Here is a 21,396-nt window from a genome sequence, read left to right on the forward strand (position 1 = left end):
ATGGAAGAAAAATTCGGCACATAACGAGACTTGCGTCATAAAATAGAGGGGAAAGAAAAGAAATAAATTAAAAGCGTCGAAACTTGAAAAACCAGTTTTTTCCCCGAAAAAATCTAAAAATCGTACAGAAGACGAATTCGAATATTTCGATTCGTATTTCTTTCATAAAGTTCACTCAAAGATGGATATTTTTTAAAAAATCGTAACTTCGTTTCGGTTCGGTACAAAGATTTGCAAAAATTCACAAAACGGTATTTAATAGGATACTGTGATATAAACAAATTTCAGCCGAGTAAAAAATGGTCGTGTCCAAAAGTGGTCGAAACGGCTTGGAATGTCCCATATTTAAGCGTAAAGTTTATCCACGTGCATATTTGTTGTAACGAAACATTTGTTCGAAAACATCGGAACTATTATTTAATTTAGACGAGCTTCTTCAACCCCTTAATTGGTGTCTCACGAAGACGCGCGAGACTGGTGTTTGGATATTCGGACCGAAATTGATTATCACGCGCCTGGGCCGTGGTGTATCGTCCCGGGCTAAATGTGAACATCGCATTTTGGTCCCGGGTTGTTGGAGCTTAAACACCGAGGTTGTTGGAGCCTAAGGGGTTGGTGAAGGGTACGAATATTTACGAGACCGACTGTACACGATTCTTCGTGTTTAGCGTATACGAGACGTCGAGCGTAAATAAAATATAAAAGCGAATGCCATTCTTTGGAACGCGTACGCGCAAAGTCAGGCCGCGTGACGTTATCGCCTGAAATACCTTCGTTGTTTTCGCCTATACGAGGAGAATGTTTAGCGGGAAACTGCAAATATTATGATCGACGGAACCGCGTTTCCTGCGATCGTGTTCTTCGAAAATTTCGAGTCGCGGACTTCCCTACTCGTTCGGGAGACGTGAATTGTTTGCGTCGACGAATGTTCCAGGAAAAAAAAAATAAAAAAAAAAAAAACGTTTCCGTTCGCAAGCTCAAACTCGCACCTCGAACGAAAGTCTCGAAAAATAGCGTACGGTGAGCGAATTCGTCGCGATCGAACGAAGTTTTAAAATGCGATCGGAAGACAGAATCGCGCGAAATATTCGTCGAACGACGAATGGCGAACGCGTTAACGTCCATTCCTCTTTTCCCGATTACCCCTTCTTCGTTGGCAACCGACTCGCGATCACAATTTTCGCGCGACAGCGTTGCGTGAAATTTCATAGAATGCTTGCTATCTGGGCCACATGGCCTGACAAATTGTTGATGCTCGACGCAGCGAGAATTTAATCGACCCAGTTTGACGTTGTAACCGCTTACTTCTCTCTGCCTCGAATTAATGAGACGTAGACATCTTGTTTGCGTTGTTGGCGCTGCGGTACCGGGGATCTTCTTAGCGACACGATGTATCTCGCTCGCCGTGTATACTTTCTCTAATTACATAATAATTACGGCGAGAGTTTGCGCGAAACCACCGAGAGAATTCGTCGAGATTATAGTTACGGATCCTCGCGGATGTTCACTCGTGACTGGATCTTCGAATCGATACGAGTTCGAATTGACATGTATATAGTATGTAGTATACATGTATATAAACCATGTATGGGTGACAGTGCTTTTCACTGAAGAAGTAAAAAAATTAATTTAATTTTGAAGGTCAAGCACGAAGGGAAACGAATTTGAATGAAATTCGTGAATTTTGATGAAGTTACAAAAATACCACGATAAACGTTTGATTATGTAGTCTCCAATATTCATAAATAATATTGAATTGTAGCAGGAAATTTCTAGAATATCTATCTGGCAGTGAACGTGTTAACCTCGAACGGATGGACTGTGTAAAAACGAGAGTAACGAGTCGTATTAACCCTAGAAACAGTATCTGTTGATAGATTATAGTTACGGATCCTCGCGAATGTTTTCCTCGTAACTGGGATCTTCGAATCGATACGAGTTCGAATTAACCTCGAACGGTTGGACCGCGTAAAAACGAGAGTAACGAGTTGTAGTAACGCTAGAAGCAGTACCTGTTGATAGATGTTAATCCGTACAGAGGGTGGGCTGACTCTTACTTTTGTCGACAATGAGAACACTTGTAGAAAATGAGTCTACACGGCGCCGTTAATCTTCCCGATTCGGTTCGCCGGTTGAGTCTCGTCGCACGCGTCCGTTGAGGAAGCCATCGTGTTTTCCCTGAATGAGCGAAAGCTGTGCAAACCACACGATTCACAATCGCACTCACGAAGCACTCTAAGCAGTTCTTTCGAAGCATAATGAACCGACTTCTGAATGAGAGTTCTCGCGATGAAATTCAAACAACGCGAGACCGACTTACTTCGTTGGCTTGCTAAACTGTATTAAAACAAAATGGCCGTCGAGCGCGTCGGAGTCGTCGCTTGCCGAAAAGGGCCCGAGAGTCCGTAGTTGACATACAGCGCCACCGGTCGATCGACGAGTCAATCAATTGATGCTAGCGCCGTAAAGGCGTTTCTCGATACAAAGGCAGATTCGCAAACATAACCCTTTGCACAGAGAACATCGCGGTACAAATCGGACGAACTAAATTCTCTCGTGCACATTTCCAAAGGCGTGGCGACTTCCTTGGAGGTTTCCATTCGAGCAGCACGAACAAATAAATCAAAGTGACATTACCGTAGGAGATATCCGGGGACTAATTTCGACCGTTTTACGATTTTACAACTGATCTTTATTATTCGACTGCTTCCGCTCGCTTCTCCTCACTTGGCGTTCTCCTGATTAAAATGATATCTCGCGTCGCGTAAATCGTACTATTTTTAACGAAATAACTTTTCAATTGTGCAATCGGATATAATTTCGTTAAAAATAGTCCGATGTACGGGATGTGAGATATCATTTTGATCGTAGAAGCATCAGGAATGGATTGAAGTTACTTTCGCAAAGTTCCGAGAAAAATTGTCGAGGTCGGTATTGCGGCGAGAGGTGAGAAATTAGGAGGGCGTAGTCTGTAGTTGTGCTTCGGGAGATAAAATCCAACGTCGATATTTCGATGAGAATTGAGTGTATCGGGATACTCGATGGTTCGTGTAGTCTTATTGAATAAATATTACGTTATAAGTTGGAAGATAGAAACGTTATCCTTACATTCTAAAATTCATCCTCACGTTCTCTCTCTCTCTCTCTCTCTCTCTCTCTCTCTCTCGCACTCACTCTTCCTCGCACTCTGTCTCCATCCTTCAATAATAATAGATATACTCGTTTGCAAACGTTCCATCTATCGTGCTTCCTGATTCGCGTTCTTCAAACACACACCTAATTACGATAAATTACACGCATTTCATGCTACGTTATCTAATACGACCCAATTCCTTTTAGCACCAAAATTTACCGCCCTTTCTGCAACAAAATGGAGCGCACAGGGTTAACAGCGACGTGTTTCCATCGATCGAGAAGTTTTCCAAGTTCCGCTGGGGTGGCGCTAATAGATGGAAGCATAAACTGTCGCGAAAGCAACGTCCGTGTAATCGGAATCATCTGTATCCGGATAACCGGCGTTCCACCGTACTTGTCTGCGACACGCGCAACCGGACGCAACGAATTCCGTCGCGCGTTACCCTCTGCCACGCGAGGCGATATTTCACCCGCCTCCGATCGCATGCCAAGAACCACCAAGCCACGAAACAGATCTTTTCGTGTAACACGCGAAATCGTGAAACGAAACGGGATACACGGTGGAAAAATAACGACGGGTTTATCCCAGAGGTTCCCAAGGTTCCCAAACTTTTTTTTTGTCCTACCGTCCACCTTGCCAGAAAGAATATTACTTAGCGCCCTCTGGAAATTAAATTTCTCAAAATTTTAATAGCAATTAATACGAATTATACATGTATTAACGTTTCTACCTTTTTCGTAAAATATAGTAAAGGAAGGTGGAAATTAGAAACATCGATCTTTGAAATTATGAAACTATTTATTGAACACGGTATAGAGTGTACAATAATACGAAAAAAAAAGTTCAAACAGACGAAATCATCTTAATGAGAAGGATGAACCCGGCGTGCTGCCAACAATTTAGTAATCCTCGGCTCGATTTTCGTCAGCCAGTAATCTTAAATCACCGCGATTGACTATTTCCGATTGGTTTCTATCTTTTTGTTAATAACTTTTGAATTACTACCCACGTTGGCCATCAGCGGCCCCTTGAATCGCTGCAGCATCCACTTTGGGAATCACTGGTTTATCCCGAAGAATAATATCCACCCTTCCCCTTTACCCCGGGAGGGATGGAGGTGGTGTTTGTCGATGAACGATAACGCTTCCGCGTTAGCTCGTAAATCCGATCTTCGATAATAGTCTTCGCTTTCGTTTTCCGACGATTAAACAATTGTCGTTCGAGTTTTCATTGAGAAAGTTCATCAAAAACACATTTTTATTGCTTCTCGGTTCCCCTAATATATCCGCAGAGGTACTAAATAGGTAACAAATCCGTTGCCGAGCCGAGTCAAGCGTTTTAATCCTTTATAGGTCACTGGTACTCGTTACCGCTAAGGAAGCGGCGGAAATTTGGTATTTTTATTGAAAAAAAAAATTTCGAGTGAAAAAAAAAAAAAAAAAGAACGTCCAGGGAGTTCTGGCGCGTAATGAAGATTTGTCGGTTTCGCAACGGGATAGGAATCGCGTAAACGTTCTCGAACGCGAGTTTGCTCGGTCGAAAGTGGCTGCATTTGAAATTCAAATGAACAAAGTTAAGGGACAACGTCGCGGGACACGTGGAAAACAATTTCCTCAGACGTTATGCAACATCAACGCAGCGAACCCGAGGCTTAGCCCGAAAATGTTCGAGAGATCGCGAACGAGAATGGACGTTCGTTGTTCTACCGCGAAAATCCTGTCCTCGAGGAGTTACGTAATCCCGAGGATGCATACCGCTTTCAGCCGACGGATATCGATTTCGAATAAAAAATTACGCTCCACGTACATCCCGGCACTTCCTCCTTAAACTTTCCGACTTTCCACCGTCTTGCGCGAATTTTTCTGCTTTACGGCGACAAGCTGCTTTCCGGGAAGAGGCGATGTCGATGTCGATTAACCTTCGTCGAAAAATGCGATGACATCTACTGATCGTTAACAGACTCTACGCTTTAACATACCAGAGCCGACCTGGCGTGCTGCGGGACACCAATATTAAAACATACAACATTATACAACCTCTTCACGCCCTTGTGTGAACGTGCCATATGCGGACGTTTAGGTTTTTGTTATAATTATAATTACCGTAAAGAATAGAAAGAACAAAAATTTGATCGTAACTTATTCGCTACGGAATCCCTCAACAAGAGGAGTAAAAATTGTATGGTTTCGCAGCACCGATAATATTACTTCCGACGTAACAGAGATATAAGCAAAAAGCGCGAAGAATATTGTATCTACCGTTTTTATTGTTCATGTACGAAAACTTTCTTTCGCACTTTTCGAATATTCTCAGATATTTTCTGTCCCGAATAAACATTTATCTACAACCGATCGATCGAAACAACGCTCGTCGAGCGACCAAGCCTCGATCTATCGATTAGCCAAACCGAAAGTTCGCCCATCTCGTTCTCCTCGCGTATCGAGGAGCAAGGCTCGCGGCGCAGCTGTGTCTCGAGCGATCGTTCCGTGTTCCGAGTAGAAAGTTTACGCATCGCTTGCTTCTCTATCGTACACATGACAGCTCGATCAACAGAAAAAGAGCAGACATCGAACGACAAACGTACAGAGCCACGCACATAGAAGGACAAACACAGAGGGCACAGAAAAACGACACGAAAGACAGGCAAGCCTGGCGGATCGGGCGACTCCGCGTCGATCCGGTGACGCGGATCGCGGCACAGACGACACGAAAAGTAAAAAAAAATAAAGGACAGAGGCAAAAGGTACAAGGAGACACGTAGAAACATGTGCGTTCAGACAGTGCGTTGTTTGGGAGACTATGGTGGACTCACCCGCCAGCAACCAGGATCATCTGCATGTTGCATGGAGGCGGCCTCTTTCTCGCTTTTTCGCAGAGGGGGCAGTCCGGAGCGGTGAGTCCTCTAGTTTCGCATGCGGTGACAGAACATAGCTATAGAGTGGTAACTAGAGACAGACAGACGGACGGAGAAAAAAATAGGCTGCCCTGCTTAAAGTATCGCGCCTCGACGTTTCCGCTAGCGTCTCTTCCGAGTAACGACCGCGACACCGCGAACATTCGGTACTGACTGCGAGAACGACCGACAGTTTCCTCTGCTGCCGTCTGCTATCATCCGCTTTCATCCGTTGCGTTTTCTCGGCAGCTTCTCGACCGCGCCGATAGCGATGGAATCGAGGCTAACGCGAATACGGAATTCTACCAGGTGTCACGTAGCTGTTCCACGATTCTACGTGAAAAATCGAATCGAAAATGTAGAATAAAGTTCGTTCATACGACGCTTTATTTTCGAAAGGAAATACGTTTGAAAATGTAGGAGTCTAAACGAAAAATAAGGCACGGGGATCTCGAATCCACGATCCTCGGATCCACAGTCGACCGCTTTACCTACAAGACCGATCCCGTGCCGTACGTTTCGTGTTCTTATTTGACTCCTTATGGTTGGGTATGGGAGGCGCGGATACTACGAAAAATTGATACCAAAGCATCTGCGCGCTAAAATTCTATCCCATCGCTAGCGTCGCGGGTCCGTTTCTATCTTTTATTATTCGCCGTGGTAGCTCCGAAGCGCGCGCGCGAGAGGAAGCTCCTCTGTCATCGACGCCAACATCGAAACCGTCGTATATTTTAAGCAGGGTTGGAAAAGGAGAGAAAGATATAGACAAGTAATGAGAAAAAAAGGTTTAAAAATACTTCGCTAAAGATACGATTCTAAGGTACAGTGGCGAGAGAAAGAGACTGTCAGAGAAATCGAAATGGAAAGAAGTGGAAGTGAAAAAGAGATTCTACGTAGAGTGGGTAATTACTTGTGGTGAATTTGGTCGTGTGTCGGTCGTTCCGCGACGGATCAACCTTGAAATTCGGGGCTCACGAGCGCGGGTGCGAAGACGGAATCGTTCAGGAATTTTGCCAACAAACTTTTTTTCGCTGACGAGATCGCCCGTCCTCTCGGCAACGAGCCCGTCGCGAGAGTTTCGCCATTTTATCCTAAAACGGGGCTCGGGGACCGTAACGTAAAGCACGAGAGAGTTTAACGGCAGCCCTTCGATAATAAAGCTATTTATAACGGAGCCCCTGCTATTTCAACCGATGGATATACGCGAGTCTCCGAACGAGAAAACGTACGACGACGTAACAATTTTTCTCGAGAGGTTTAACTCGCCGCGTGGAACGTCGCGACTCGTAAAAAGACGGACGAGCAAGAAATTTATTAATCGCATGATTGCCACGTCACGTTCGTTCTTCAATTATTCTTTAATTATATACGAGAAGCACAGCTAACAAAACGAATTGCGTCATTCGCGCAAAAAGTAACAGTTCAGATGCCCGCGAAAAGTGGCAAACAAAGCGCGAAACACTTTGGGGAAGAATGCAGACAACGGAAGAAACATTCGTCGCGCGAACAATGGAACGTTCGAATCCCAGTCCGAATAATGGAGACACTCTGTGCTCGTAGGCCGTGAAGCGGAAGGAAAAACTCGCGTAGTCGAAAATCCGTAGCGCGAGTAACCGGAGAAAAAAAAAAAAAAGAACGACAAACGGGTACTTCGAGGTTTTCGGAAAAATAAAACGACCGTGTTCTTTTTGCTCCAGCGAGGAGGGAGACGGTCGATTTGTCGCGGAACGATCGAGATGCGTGTGGTATATATACGGACTGTTTCGTAATAGCTGGTGCCACCGCGAAAGTCGCGCTTTTATCGTGGGAAATTAATTGTAATATGCGGAATACGATCTTTTTTTTTACGTAACGAATTAAAAAAATTCGTTAGATCCACGCGCACCAGGCCACGTTTCCATTTAACGGATCCCGTTTCGAGCTATCTCCGTTCGCGTTTGTATTCGTAAACGTTTCCAATACCACGTGTATTTCGACGAGATATCGAGAGCATCGAGCAGTTGGTAGAAAAAATAGCGCGACGAACGGTCGCGGTAATTTACGACGGAGAATGTATATTCACGGTTGTCGAGATAAGAAAGTAAACAGCGGTTATAATTACGAACAGGAATACGCGTAACCCCGAACGAGAGGCTCGTTAAAGGAAAACGCAGTTGAGTGCACGCGTACCGAAACGAGTTTTCCAGATCGATTTTCTCGCAAACGAAGCCACGTACGAAAGTAGTTGGACAATTTTGTTATCCATTCGACGCGAAAGATCGTTCGGTGTTTCAACGCTCCGATCGAAAGTTTGATAAAAGCTTCGCACTTTCGAATTTATCGGTGCTCGTAACGCTGTAATTATTATTTCGGGCTCGATAACGCGATAAAATTGCGAATAAATAACGGCGCCGTTGGCAACAAAAGAACGAACGCGAAATCGATATACCGATAACCAGCGATTGAATCTTCGAGAAGTCGCTAACAATTCCGTTCCGGTTACATAAATAATTAAAAACAGTTGCGATGTTGTGCGTCGATGTTGCAACGAATCGACGCGAATAGCCCGGTTTGTTGGAAAGAGAACGACGTTGTTCGTCGTTCTACGATATAATCAAAAAAAACAATGTTTGGAATTTGGAATTTCTTTTCATCGTTAAAAGCGACGTCTGCGAGAAAACGATATTCTCTAGGATCGCGGGTATTCCAGCAATTCCTTCGCAAAATCGTTCTTGTAAAATCACTGCCCATTCCGAACGTATTGGCTGTTACGAAACAATCCGTAGGCGTGTGAGCGTGTGCACGTATAAATATATATATATACGCGCGCGCGCGCGCACGTGTGTGTGTGTGTGCGAGCGCGTAGCAGCGCAAAATAGATAGAATAGAGAAGAGAAAAGTACAGTGGCTAACTGGCGATGGCCCAGCAGATCGCCGTGGCGGCCCGCACTATTGTACCTTCCCGCATGTTGCGTTTACTACCACGAACCCCCGTGTGTCCCACGCACGTCCTAGGACAGCCGGTGGTGTGTGTTAGTTATGTGTGAGCCACTTACGAATATTCGTTCACCCACTTAGTCACTAGTCACTACGGCGCACTGTAATCCCGCGAGCCTCCGTGGCATTTCGGGCGTCGCGTCGCGGCAGGCGAGTCCACGCGATTTCTTCGATCGTTGGATTCGGGCGAACGATGGGGCGCGCGTGTGATGTTAGACGGCGAGAGAGTCCGTTTGGCGGACAAAGTAAAATCGACGGTTGCGATACGGAGCCGTATCGAGTCCGCGCAATCACTGCTCCCCGTCAGCTGATCGTTGCCGTCAGCCGCGTGTCGGTCGCGCTCGGAGGTACGTCTGGCTCTCGTCGGGCCCGCCGACGGTCGAATTTCCCAGGAAATTACGGGGTTCGCTGCGACGAGACGCGGCGGCAGCGGTTACGATGGAGAGAGGGAGAAAGCGGAGCGTTTCGGCGGATATCGAACCGCGGCATCGGCCGGTAGGTTCGTTTAATCGCGCCAGGCGAGTCCACCTTAAACAAGGACGTTCCACGGATCGCGGATTTCGAACGGTGCCGTCGAAGGCGAATATCCCAAGGACGGGGAAAGGATTCGAAGACGAGGGGCGGCGGGTGGTCGGGTGGGTGGTTTCCGCGAGAGGGTGGGGGTGTGGAGCGGAAGGATGGCATCGGGGGAGGGTTAGGAGGCCGCGAAACACCGATAAAGCGCACCGTCACGCAATCATTTAATTTAATCGCGGCTAGGACACGAGTTCGCCTCGTGTTGTCCGCGCTCGACTCGTCCTCGCCCTCGCTCTCGCCCTCACCCTCGCCCTCGCCCTCGCCCTCGTCCTCGTCCTCGTCCTCGTCCTCGATTTCGGGAAGCCTGCGACCGACCGAGTGAACGGACACACCGCTTACGCGATACCAGAAGAGAGAACGCGCGTGGACGCGCGCGGCGATGGTATGGGAATCGGGGGCGAAAACATTTGGCAGAGGTACGCGTCACATTTTCCATCCACTGGAACACACCACTGCCACGCGGTCGGTCGATTCGATTAGCGGCGGCGACCAACCCGCGTACCCGCCTTTTTCTCGCTACCCGTACACGAGATTATTCGTCCTCCCTCCCCCTCCCGTTATCCTGCCGTTAACTTTTCGTCGGTGGAGGGACGCTCGTCGATTCCTCCTCGTCGCAGCCGTGCCGACTACGCGTTCCCTCGATTTCTCCGCGAGCCCCGTAGACGGGTCCACTTTCGGCTGCCTCGAAAAATCGCGCGAGATCGCGTGACGGTTTCTAGCGAGGACGACGACGACGGTCCGACGACGTCGCGGGCCTCCGAAAACAATACCGAGACGGAAGTAACGTGGCCGAGCCGACGCGGTAACGGTGAACCGGATACGGAACCAGTGGTAAAAAGAGCATCGACGAGGGAGACGGGGAGCATACGAGGACAACCGTGGCACCGCACTGTCGCGCACAGAGAGACGGCGTCGGATTCGATCGTAACGAACCGGTAGGCAGATTCACCTCGAGCCACGACCACGTTTCCCCGCGTTTCGTAGGTTTCTGAATCGTCGAGCCGGACGTGCGTGTCGCGAGACTCGCCTGGATACCAGAAAAGGACGAAACGACGGTCGAGGAGCCGCCGGAGGGGAGAGAGGGTAGGTCGGCGAGTAGGGCGGAGGAGTGGAACGGAGAAAGAGAGAGGGTGGCGCGGAAGGGCGGGGGTGGGTAAGCAAGGCAAGGGGTACGAAAGGGACAACGAGGAATGACAGGCGGAATGAAAGAGCGAGAGACGTAGAGATTGCACAGAGAGCGGGGGCGGAATTTGGGGTGGGGGGGGTTGGAGGTGGAAAGCAAGCGCAAGAGAGATAGAGAAAAATAAAGGAGGGGTGGGCGCGTTAAAAGTGACGAAACGCGAGGAAGGACGACTCGCCGCCGTTTTAGGCGGCAACGAGAGGCTCGCGCACGAAAGACAGTACACGCCGATGCATCCGTCGCGTCGCGCCAACCCCAAAGCGGCGAGGCGTTTGTGCGTTTACAGTTACCGAGAAACAGAGAATACGCGATAGGTCGAACCTGGTGGGACAGGGTGGCAAAGGACGGCGGAGGTGCCAACCTTGCTGCCACGAACCGCCGCGGCGTTGCACGGAGGCGCCACCGACCCTACAAAATCTCTCCCTCTCGCATCGGGGCTGCCTCCATCCCCTACCTCCCACTATCCTTTCTATCTTGCACCCACCTTCCGGCTCTCTTCGTCCGCACCGTTCCTAGTTTTCGATTCTCCTTCTCTCGCTCGCCGGTGTCGGTCAGCCTCCGAGGAAGGGACGGGAGCGAGGGTGGGGTTTTGGTTGGGGCGGGTAACTTGTCCACGCTCGCTCGATCCCCGTTACGCTCGTAGAGCCGCTCATTCGGTTTCTGTGTTCGAGAGAACGGGTTCGGATCGCGTTTGTATGCGTCGAAACGGGTTTGTGCGCGCGCGCCCGCGCACCCACTGGGTGCGCGTTGATGTACACTGCCACCCAAAAGTATCCGTACACTTGCTTTCGGTCTATAAAGCATCGTTCTACCGGTCAGCTGTGTTTGACGAGTATACTCGTCATGGAGAAGCGGCAGTATTTCGTGTCATGACGACTATATTCGTTTACGGACGCATACGTAGCCATTGCTCGACCGACACACATAGTTGCACGCTCTGAAAAGAGGACGTCTCAACTGATTGGTTAACTTTATACGAAAGGTATTTGGAACGCTTATATCAATTGTAGTTATTATTGTCATCTTTTTTGAGGTATCGCGGCATAATGGAATTAATTTCTATGCAGAAATAAAATTCCTGCCTCGAAATACAAAATCTAATGGAACGGTCTAGACGCGTAAACAAAATCTCAAGTTCCACTTTGTTTCATCTCTGTGGTGCATAACGAGAGAGAGAGAGAGATAGAAATTAGTGCAAGATTAATGCAAGCGGATGAATCCCGTATTCAATTTTAGCGTATCATTGGTAAGTTCCACACACGTAATTTGTTATTTAAAACGTTAGATATTTCGTAAGAGCCGAATAAAAATCGATCTTGATCCCTACTTCAAGTACTTGAAGTATTAGGTTGTCCGAAAAGTTTCTTTCGCTTTATTAATAAGTAGTACATGCACAATAGTTTCTGCTTTATGTTACATTACTGAATTATGCACGATTCATGTTGCTCCATTACTGTTACAACATGAATATCTATGAAATTAGTTGGTCTATTTATATAAACACGACCACATCAAATAATTGAGCGCGACTCGCGAAAGAAACTTTCGGGACAACCTAATACTTCAAGGTACCACTTTTATATAACGCTAATACATATGCATTTGGCAAGTGTCCGGATACTTTTGAGCGGTAGTGTATGACGGCGTACAGGGTGGAATCCACCACCGATCTCGTCCACCCCGCCGCGCACCCGCCTTTGCCGTGCTGCTCGTGCGTGGGGTTTCAAAGTCGATATCTAGCGGTGACTCGACTAGACTCGACCGTTATCCTCGAAACACCTTCCAACTTCCTTCCTGGAATTTCCGCGTGTTCCGTCGCGATTTATCCCATCGCGACGATCCCGCCCGTCCGGATGGCTTCCCGATGAGCCGAGAGGGCCGTCGAGCGACCCGCTAACGGCGACGGAGAACGACCCGGAGAACGGAAGGCGACGTGACTCGAAAGGTCGCGAGGGAGACGGGAGACGCGAGAATGAATGAATGGGACGAAGAAGAGGCGCCGGTATAGTGGCCGACCCAAAATAGTTTCTCCGTGCCGGATAAACGAGTCGAAACGATCTCTCAGGAGAGGTCAGCGGAGAAAAGCAGTCTCGTAAATCGCCGACTTTCTTGCACGGCTGGCCATCGATCGGCGAAAGGAACGCGGAAATCGAATGAAAAGGACGCTGCCAAGGAAGTTTGGCTACTCGAGCCAATGAAAAGACGGACACCGATTCGAATGGTCTAGCTTTTTTCGGTGGCGGACCAGTTGCACTGTCCGGTACCCTTCGAGGTCCGTACCCTGGTGTTGTTGATGGCGATAGACTTTGCTAGTTAGGAAGGACCCAAGAGCAAAACTTCGTACAAATACTTGAGAATGGAGCTTAAACGAGGACTCAAAGTACTTGTCTCGATGAAATGTACAAATTGGAGACGGTTTCTCTTTCCGTCCTCTTTTTAGGTCAACTTATGGTGGAGGTTCGTTGGAATAAGAACGCTTATCTGTGGTAACTGGTACTAACGACCGTTTGTCGTCTTACGAACCCATCACCTTCTCTACTCGCATTTTCGGTATTGCCCGAGTCAGTCGCATCTACAAAGCTACCGCGTGACAAAGGCGGTGGACAAGGTAGAGCGAGAGAGAAATATTATGTCGTCCCATAAGTCGAAGTTTAATAAAAAAACCACAGAAATTGTCTAGTAACGATACAATGACTATAGGAGAGAGGCGAGAAACTATTGTGAAATGAGACAGATCATCTTTTCTTGTGACACTTAAGAGTATGTTTAACATATTAATTTGAGAAATAGAAGTATAAATGGCACGAACTTTTAAGACGACCTAATAGGAACCATTGACGTAACCGTTAACCTTCGGATACCGGACGCTCGCATGAACGACGGAGCCGGGTCGTTATTCAGGCATCAGAATACGACTATGCACTGTGACTGTTCGACAAAAAGGAGACCCTGGGGAGCTTTAGGCGGAGTGAGCGTAATCCTCTGTTCCCTCCGACACCTCTAGTTTAGGAACCCTCGAGAATCGCGTGTAAATATAGCCGTGCGAAAACGATTACGGTTATTTTTGCTACCCGACTCGGAACGATATTCGACAAACTCACGCGCCTAGATATCGAATAATGTCCCGTTGTTTATGTTGCTCGAAGAATTCGGTCAAGGGGCCACGAGTTTCGCGACAAACTGCTCTCGTAACGCTTGCCAAGAAGCGTTAAACAGAATGTACGTCGCCCTCCAAGTTTCCAAGCACCGGCTGGCTCGCAACTAAGGGAGAAAGTTACGAAATCATTGATCACGATACGCGAACCTGCCATCCGCGAAAGCGGGAGCGAATTACCAGAGTCTATAACCGCATATCGGACGGATCAACCGAGCGTACAGTCGGTTCCGTAAATAATCGTGCGTCTATTGCGTCTATTCAAGAAAATTTGGTCAAACTAAATGGTAGGTTTGCGGTGCTTCCAAGTGTATATAAATATACACACGTATACGATTATTCGTGTACATATTTACGATGAAAAATTCACTTGGTGACATCAGAACCATTATTTAATTTAGTCAAGCTTGTCGAATGGACACAGAGGGTACGAACATTTACAGAATTTACTGTTTCTGTCGTTGATTCGATTTCTTTGGGCGCTCGTTCGATTACTATGCACACGCCGCGAATGCCACGGTCGTTCGATATTACTTCCTCGATTGAACTTTAAACGAGGGCACTTGACGCGAGCGCTTCGCCGATGCGATGGCTCGACACGTACGGGCATACCAATTCTTCTCGAATACGCGTTATTTGCCCGGAACGGCTAACTCCGAGAAACCGTTCCACTCGGTCCGATGGTCGAATCCGTCTGACTCGACGAGGATCGAACCAGCCCCCTTTCGTTCGTACCCCCGCCTATCGAGAACGGACCCCGCCCAGATTTTCGTCGGTGTATGCGTACGATGACCGCCCGATTGCACTTCAAAGCCGAAAGGCTGCACCGTCGATCGATCGGCGATGATTTATCGCGCGCGAAATAGGCCGATTCGAGAGATCGATACGCGGAAAAGTTGCCATATTTACCGAACATCTTTCATAATCGCTCCCGCATCGAGAGCCTTCGATATCGAACGATAACAGCCCCGAACACGGCAACCACCCGCGAATCTAGGACACGTGGAAATCTTTTATCTGCACTGACCCAGACCTAATTCAGGATCCTCGGTAATCAGACCCAGCCGCGCGAGGCGGTTCGTTGGCGTGGTTTAACGGTAACAGCCCTCTCGTTTGGCGAGAACGATCGATGCCCGACTAATCGACATCCACCGAATCGTTTCGATCATCCAGATCGACGACCGACCGGTAATTCTCGGCCCCGACAGCTGCACCCTGGCCTAGGCTAACGTGCCTCGTAATTTCAAACGCGATTGCCCGTAATATCGTCCGACCTAATCGCGTGAACTTGGCGAGCGTGCCTCGGTCACCGCGACGATTAACGACGCCCCGGCGGGAAACCTTCTACCTCGTCTTGGAGAAGAAATCTTCGCGTAGAAATCAACGGGGTTCGCGAGCGGTATCCGCGTCGAACGAAATGTCCGTCTTTCTTTCCCTTTCGATTTACGAGCGGGTAGCCTCCGCTTCGCCCCCGCGGAAATAGGATTCAGCGAAAAATTAAATCCTGCTTTAATTAAAATGTCCGGAGGAAAGAGGAGATTGGGTATATTCCGCGACGACGAACGAGTCCGTGTCCGTTCTCGAGACGAACGCGTTACCCGGAGCGAACCTGGAAATCGCTGTTCGCGCCGTCTGCCGGAAAGCTCGCGAAACCACGCGGGTGAAAGCCGGCGAGTTCTCCGCGAGCTTCCAGGTTCTCGTTCCAGGGAGCTTTCGTATCGTGTGCCGGTGCCTATTTTACCAACGCGTCGGGGGATCGAAGAAAGTTCCGCGGAAACGCGTAACGCGCCCCCGAGGCGCGAGTAACATTCGTAAGGTAGCTTGTGCTTGGAAAACAAAAAAATATTTGGAATTTTTCAACGTTGAAAACTGTCTAAATTAAGTAACGGGTTCGATGTTTTCAAATAAATGTTTCATTATGAATACGTACATGGATAAATTTTACGCTTGTATGTTTATTCCAAGACATTTCAACCACTGTTGGACCCGATCATTTTCGATTTGGTTGAAATTTTTTTACGTTAACGTACTCTATTGAATATCTTTTTGTGAATTTTTGCAGATTTTTGTACCGAACCAAAACAGAGTTACGAATTTGTCAAAATATTCGTTTCTTTTTTTTTTATTGAATTTCAAAGCTTTAACTGCGCCAAAAATTGATCAAATTTGAATTCGTCTTCTGTACTATTTTTTTACCAATTTTTCATGAAATTCGAAAAACTTAAATTTTTCAAACTTCATCGCTTAATTTCTTTCTCTCCGATTTTTCTCTTTTTCTTTATAACGAACATTTTATTTGATAACATCAAATCGGTCGTTTAATTTAGAGAAATTCCTTCAACGAACACAGAGGGTACAAATACTCGTGGGACTGACCGTATAAATGAGTTCCATATTTAAACGAACATGAATATTTATTCATCGAGTATTACATTTAGGCCACACTCCTTTAGTGGTACGCTGTTTGTCCTTCTCTCTAACTACGATCCCCTAACGATCGAGTTTCTATACCAAATCGCTAGAAAGCTATTCGTAATTGGCGCTTAATCGTTTATACGCACGCCTAAGAGTCAGCGAGTTAGCCAATGACACTAAAACGACTGAACGATCGAATGATGCCGCCGAATCTGCTCGATTCCTAATCGTCGAGGAAGCGTGTACGATACTGAGAAGCGCAAAGGAAGGAATTTTCTTCGACCCTCTTATTGTATCGGGCGCTAACGAACCACCAAATTGTTGAGTCTTTTCTTTTTTATCGTGATACTGTAAATTTCGGCGAGTACAATCCGAAAATGGTAGTTTCGAGGAGATGAATCCGCTGGTTCGGAAGTTACGAACGGTTAAAACTGGCAAATTTTCACCGTATTCGACCGACGCTTTCGACGCCATATTGCTTTGCAACCGTACCCTCTCGGTAAAACGTAAAACTCCCGGTTTCCCAAATGCAACCGGGAAAGCCACAATTAGAAGAAATTTCGGAGACAGGAGCTCCGATACAATTTCCATATTTCGAATTGACAGAGTCGGTTCGGGCCTATATTTTCGGGAAAGAAGTGCCAGTAAGGGTTCTGCTCCTCCCTCGCCCTAGACTACGAATTCAAATTTTGTAATCGGGAGTCGCAGGTATTTCTGCGCTATTTTCTACGAATCACTTTGCTATCAACGCCGTCTAATTCCGTATTCGCCGACAAAACTTCAAGGCAATACGGCGACGAAAAGTACTCGTCGAAATCTACAGGACAACGAAAAGAAAAAGACTCAATAATTGTTGGTCCCCCATGGTACGGTTCAACCCAACAAAATTCCGCCCTTGCGTCGACTGAAGCGAAAGGTGTGAACGAATGAGACTAATGCGTTTGCTAAGTGCAAGGGGTAAACTCAGAAGGCAGAAAGCGCGCAGCTTTGCGCGTGTTGTGTGTTACTGTCACCGCTTCTTGCGACGTGGCAACTGATTACGATGGTCGCCCTGTCCGCCCGGAAGTATCACCAACAAGAACAACAATTTCTCGATCCAGTTCGTCATCTTCTCCGGGTCATTCGCGCCCTTCCGGGAGCTGCTGTTAGGCAAGACATCACGCGAATGACTTTCGTGTAAGCGGCATCCCGGCTCGGAGCCTAAACCAAGAGAGGAGTCCTTACAGATCTACGAACCAGCTTTCCCGTTTTACGGAATTAACGTAAACAGCTGATCCTTCCGATTCCGTCGTCGCCCGTTGTTCAACCCTTTGCGATTCCTTTTTATCCGATAATATTGCGCCCGTGGCTGTACGGCGAAAAGTAGTTACAGCGATTCGTTGTCGGCCGGATATCGTGCTCCAATCGGATAGTACAACCGATCGCTTTGAAAAGAGAGTCGAGACGAGCTCTTGAATGCATTCGAGCCACTCGAATTATGATCGAATCGGTCGAACGATCGAGCTACTCGAACGCGTCGAGGAGAGCTCCGCTTTTGGGTCGTCGCCAGGGGTAAGTAGTCGCGACCGTACATAGCCGGACCGCGCGCAACGGTGAACACTTGATCCTTGGATGCCTGATTTTCTTAGATGCCTATGTATCGTTCATCAATGTATTTATTATTTCAACAATTTTTATAGCTGACGTTTATTTTTTTTTTTTTTCTAACTTTTGTTCAAAAGAACGTTATGCAACGGTAACATGCATACAGTCAAATATTAGAAACAAACCAATTCCAGGTGTATAATTCGATTTAAAGGTCCGGTATCGAATTCGAAACATGGGGCATTTAAGGGTTAAAGGTATGCTTCCTAAAAATTTCCTTTGATTCAGTTTGCAATCTGTTAGATAAAAAAAAAAGTATCGTTTCACTGTTCTTTCGATAGTAATAGTAATACTTTATTTACGGGCAATATGCCCTCGTTATTAAATACAATAACAAAGAAAAAATAGAAAAATATATTTCACGTACTAACGATGCATCGGTTACAATCGTGCCAGTCGAAGGGAAATAAATAGCTCCGGATGCCCCGATCGAGAAACCGAAACAAGTCGGATCGCAAAGGGTTAATTCGTCGGGCGGTGTTCGTTTCGAAAAAAAAAAAGAAAAAGAAAGAAAGAATTAGCAACTCGATCGCAAATAAAGGTTTCCCGTACTTGCGAGCAAGCCGAATACGTCCTATTCGAACTCCAAACGCTGCGACTTCGATAATCGAACCCCGACTTTTCATTCGCCAGCCTTTACTTTTCCGCGCTCCTCGTAAATCGCAATTATTCGTCAAAGCGTGCCGACAAAATTGGATCCCGCGGCTTCTTCTTTCAACATCGAAGGATTCCCTCGCAAAGACCCGAGCACGCTTACCGTTCCCTTTTGTGACTTCTATTCCATAGATCCGCGGGGATACAAGTAAATCCGAAGATCAAAGAGACCGCACAGCTGAGAGGGTGGGAGGAATCGAGATAGAAGTCGCTGATAACGTCGAAAAAAGCTCGAAAAGTACGCGACGGTATCGTGCTGCGAAGAAATTAACGTACGATGAGACGGCTCGAGCCGCCGGCCGAGATGATCGATCGCGTTCGTTTAGATTCGTTTAAAAACGGTTTCGCGAACGACGTTAATTTCTCGATAACCCGAGACCCTTGACCGCGCCACGACGACACGGACCGGAAGCCCGTTTCTCCGTTTCGTCGAATGCTTCGCAGACGGTGGTACTTACAAGTAGACAGCGCTCGCAATGAATACAGTCAAGACGAGGGAATACGGCAGGCACACGTAACAGATGCCGAGCGAACGCAGAATAACGTTGCTAACGACAAGCAGAATCACAGAGTCCAAGACGAAGGCACCAAAACCCATATCACACTACCGGAACATTTTAAACGGTTCCACGAAAATACATCGTCGCACCGTTCGATCCGCGACTACGCACGGAGCTAGCGGTCTGCCAAGCACCCTTCGAAATTATCGATCGCGTACGTCGATCATTTTATAAGGAGAAAATTACGAGACGCGACGTCGTTTCTCGCGGTACATCGTCTAGGCTCTACGGCGAGTTACGCTCATCGTAACGGTGTCGCCATTTTAATTTCGACCGAAATTTTGACAGATTCAAACGTCGCGTACGATCGCGGGATCGGTTAAACGATACCGCGACCAAATATAAATAGCTCGTTACGAAGCATCGCGGCTAGGCTTTGTCGAAACTGGGTACGAGACACGGCCAGCTCCGATGCATAAACACGCGTCGAGGAACCGAAACGTTCGTCGATACACGAACCGAGACAGATCTTCGTCGACAGGGAACTGAAGCCGTGCATACGACCGACCGCTAACTACCGTGTCTGCATCGGCTCGAAGAGATAGTATTGGTCTGACCTATGCTAACGTCGAGGTCTTCAGTGACGTACCGATGTTGTTGACAAGTTTCCACACACATGGTGGACAGACTCGAATCCGAATGTTTACATTTACGAACGTCGCGCGACACTCGGGAACGACGACCATCGAATTCGAACGTTAACGACGACGTACGAAAACAGCTTCGTTCGAGGATCGACTCGGCGAGGACGAGTTTCATTTGAACGGTACCCTCGACGCGAAGAATCGAAGGAAGAAAGTAATTAAAGAAAATTCAAAGACAGGGGGATAAACGCTCCAGGAAGTCGGCGGTACTGTTTGGAAACCGAGAGCAACGGTATCGTCCGAACGCGATGCTATCGCGTCCGATATTAGGTTCGTTACTCGAGAGAAAGCTGAAGAGAAAATGAGAATTGAAAGCCGGCGATTCGAAGCTCTCTTTGGAAACAAAAGAAAGAAAGGGGCCAACGACGAGCAACGACGAGCCTGCCTCAAAGGCAACGGTTTACAATACAAACGCTTAAAAGGCTTCAGAAAGCTTGTAACCACTGAGAAGAAGTATCATGGCTGAATGAAGGATACCGTTAAAAAATGGGCTTGTGGGGAAATATACTTAGGTAACGCTGAATTAGGGTTTCGCTATCGTTCATGTCTCGCCTTGACGTGAAATTAGCATTCGCCGCTAACCAATCACGGACGACGAGAGAAATCTGAGAACGGAGAAGGATTGGGAAGGATTGGTTATTTTAAAGAAACTTCCGTTTCGTGTTACATACAGTCAATCCCTTCCGTCGTTCCTGGCCTGTTTCAAAGAGGCGTTTTTCTACACCCTCCCCTTCAGGGGGGTGAATCAACCCCTTCGCATCAACCTTCGCCAATGCAACTTTGCACACAGCCAGAAGACACTTGAAGACTATTCATCGCGAAGTTTCATCGAAATCGGTTGAAAACTCTCGTAGTTATTAACCTTTTTAAAATCGTTTCGGTTTGTTTGTCCGCTAGCGAATATAAAAATAAAAGTTCCGACTCGCTGACTCATCAACGGCCAGGTTAAATCCCTCGAACAGATGTCTTTCGCGTTTTGCGATAGTGTACGCTCACTGGCGACACATTCGCGACGTTTACATTCGCTCGACGATCTGCTTTCGCTACGACGCGTTACACGACGCGTTCCCGTTTACATGGTCCACCCTGTACACGTATATACGAAACCGTTCCACTTTCCAGCGGATTTAGGACTTTTCCTCGGCTTTCAGCACGTTCGCTTCTGCCTGTCCGTTCTCTCCCTTTCTGCTTGCCACCGGTCGCCCGACGCCCGACGTCGTAAATTCAATCTCGGTGCGCACGGAGCAAATTAAATCTTGGAGGGAAGCTACATACCTTTCTACTTTATTATTGTACAAAAAAGTCGGTCACGCACCGCGTGGATTGTCGTGAATCGCAGCACGGTCGACTATAGCCGATTCGAGGACCGTTGCTCCACTTTGTTCGTCGCGACGTGTATTATTAATTCCGCGAATGCTTAAGCTATCTTCCGTCGAGGCTCGAGATTTTACTAGGGACCGTCGAAACGATTGAGCTCTCTCTCTCTCTCTCTCTCTCTTTTTTTTTTTCTTTTTTCTTCTTCCTTCGACAACTCGAAAGCAATCTCCGATGAAAGTAATACCTA

The 21,396-nt window shown here is 47.4% G+C and overlaps 1 protein-coding gene across 10 annotated transcripts in view; it reads right to left on the bottom strand.

Annotated features, from left to right (window-relative positions):
* LOC128894470 (potassium voltage-gated channel protein Shaker) overlaps window positions 1-20,630 on the bottom strand; it is a 110,870-nt gene extending 90,240 nt beyond the window's left edge. The window contains exons 1-2 of one of the 10 annotated variants that reach the window (XM_054156224.1): window positions 19,087-19,226; window positions 17,344-17,530 (exon numbers count right to left, since the gene is read on the bottom strand). In XM_054156224.1, coding sequence (XP_054012199.1) covers window positions 17,344-17,438 — 95 coding nt within the window. In that variant the 5' untranslated portion in view covers window positions 17,439-17,530; window positions 19,087-19,226. Of the gene's footprint in view, window positions 1-5,948; window positions 6,039-8,911; window positions 9,716-17,343 lie in introns of those variants that run through there. The other 9 variants (XM_054156228.1, XM_054156227.1, XM_054156222.1 and 6 more) reach the window with 9 other exon arrangements.
* Window positions 20,631-21,396: the final 766 nt, after the last annotated feature.

This window comes from Hylaeus anthracinus, unplaced genomic scaffold (genome assembly GCF_026225885.1).
Source record: "Hylaeus anthracinus isolate JK02 unplaced genomic scaffold, UHH_iyHylAnth1.0_haploid 4, whole genome shotgun sequence".
Lineage (NCBI taxonomy): Eukaryota > Metazoa > Arthropoda > Insecta > Hymenoptera > Colletidae > Hylaeus > Hylaeus anthracinus.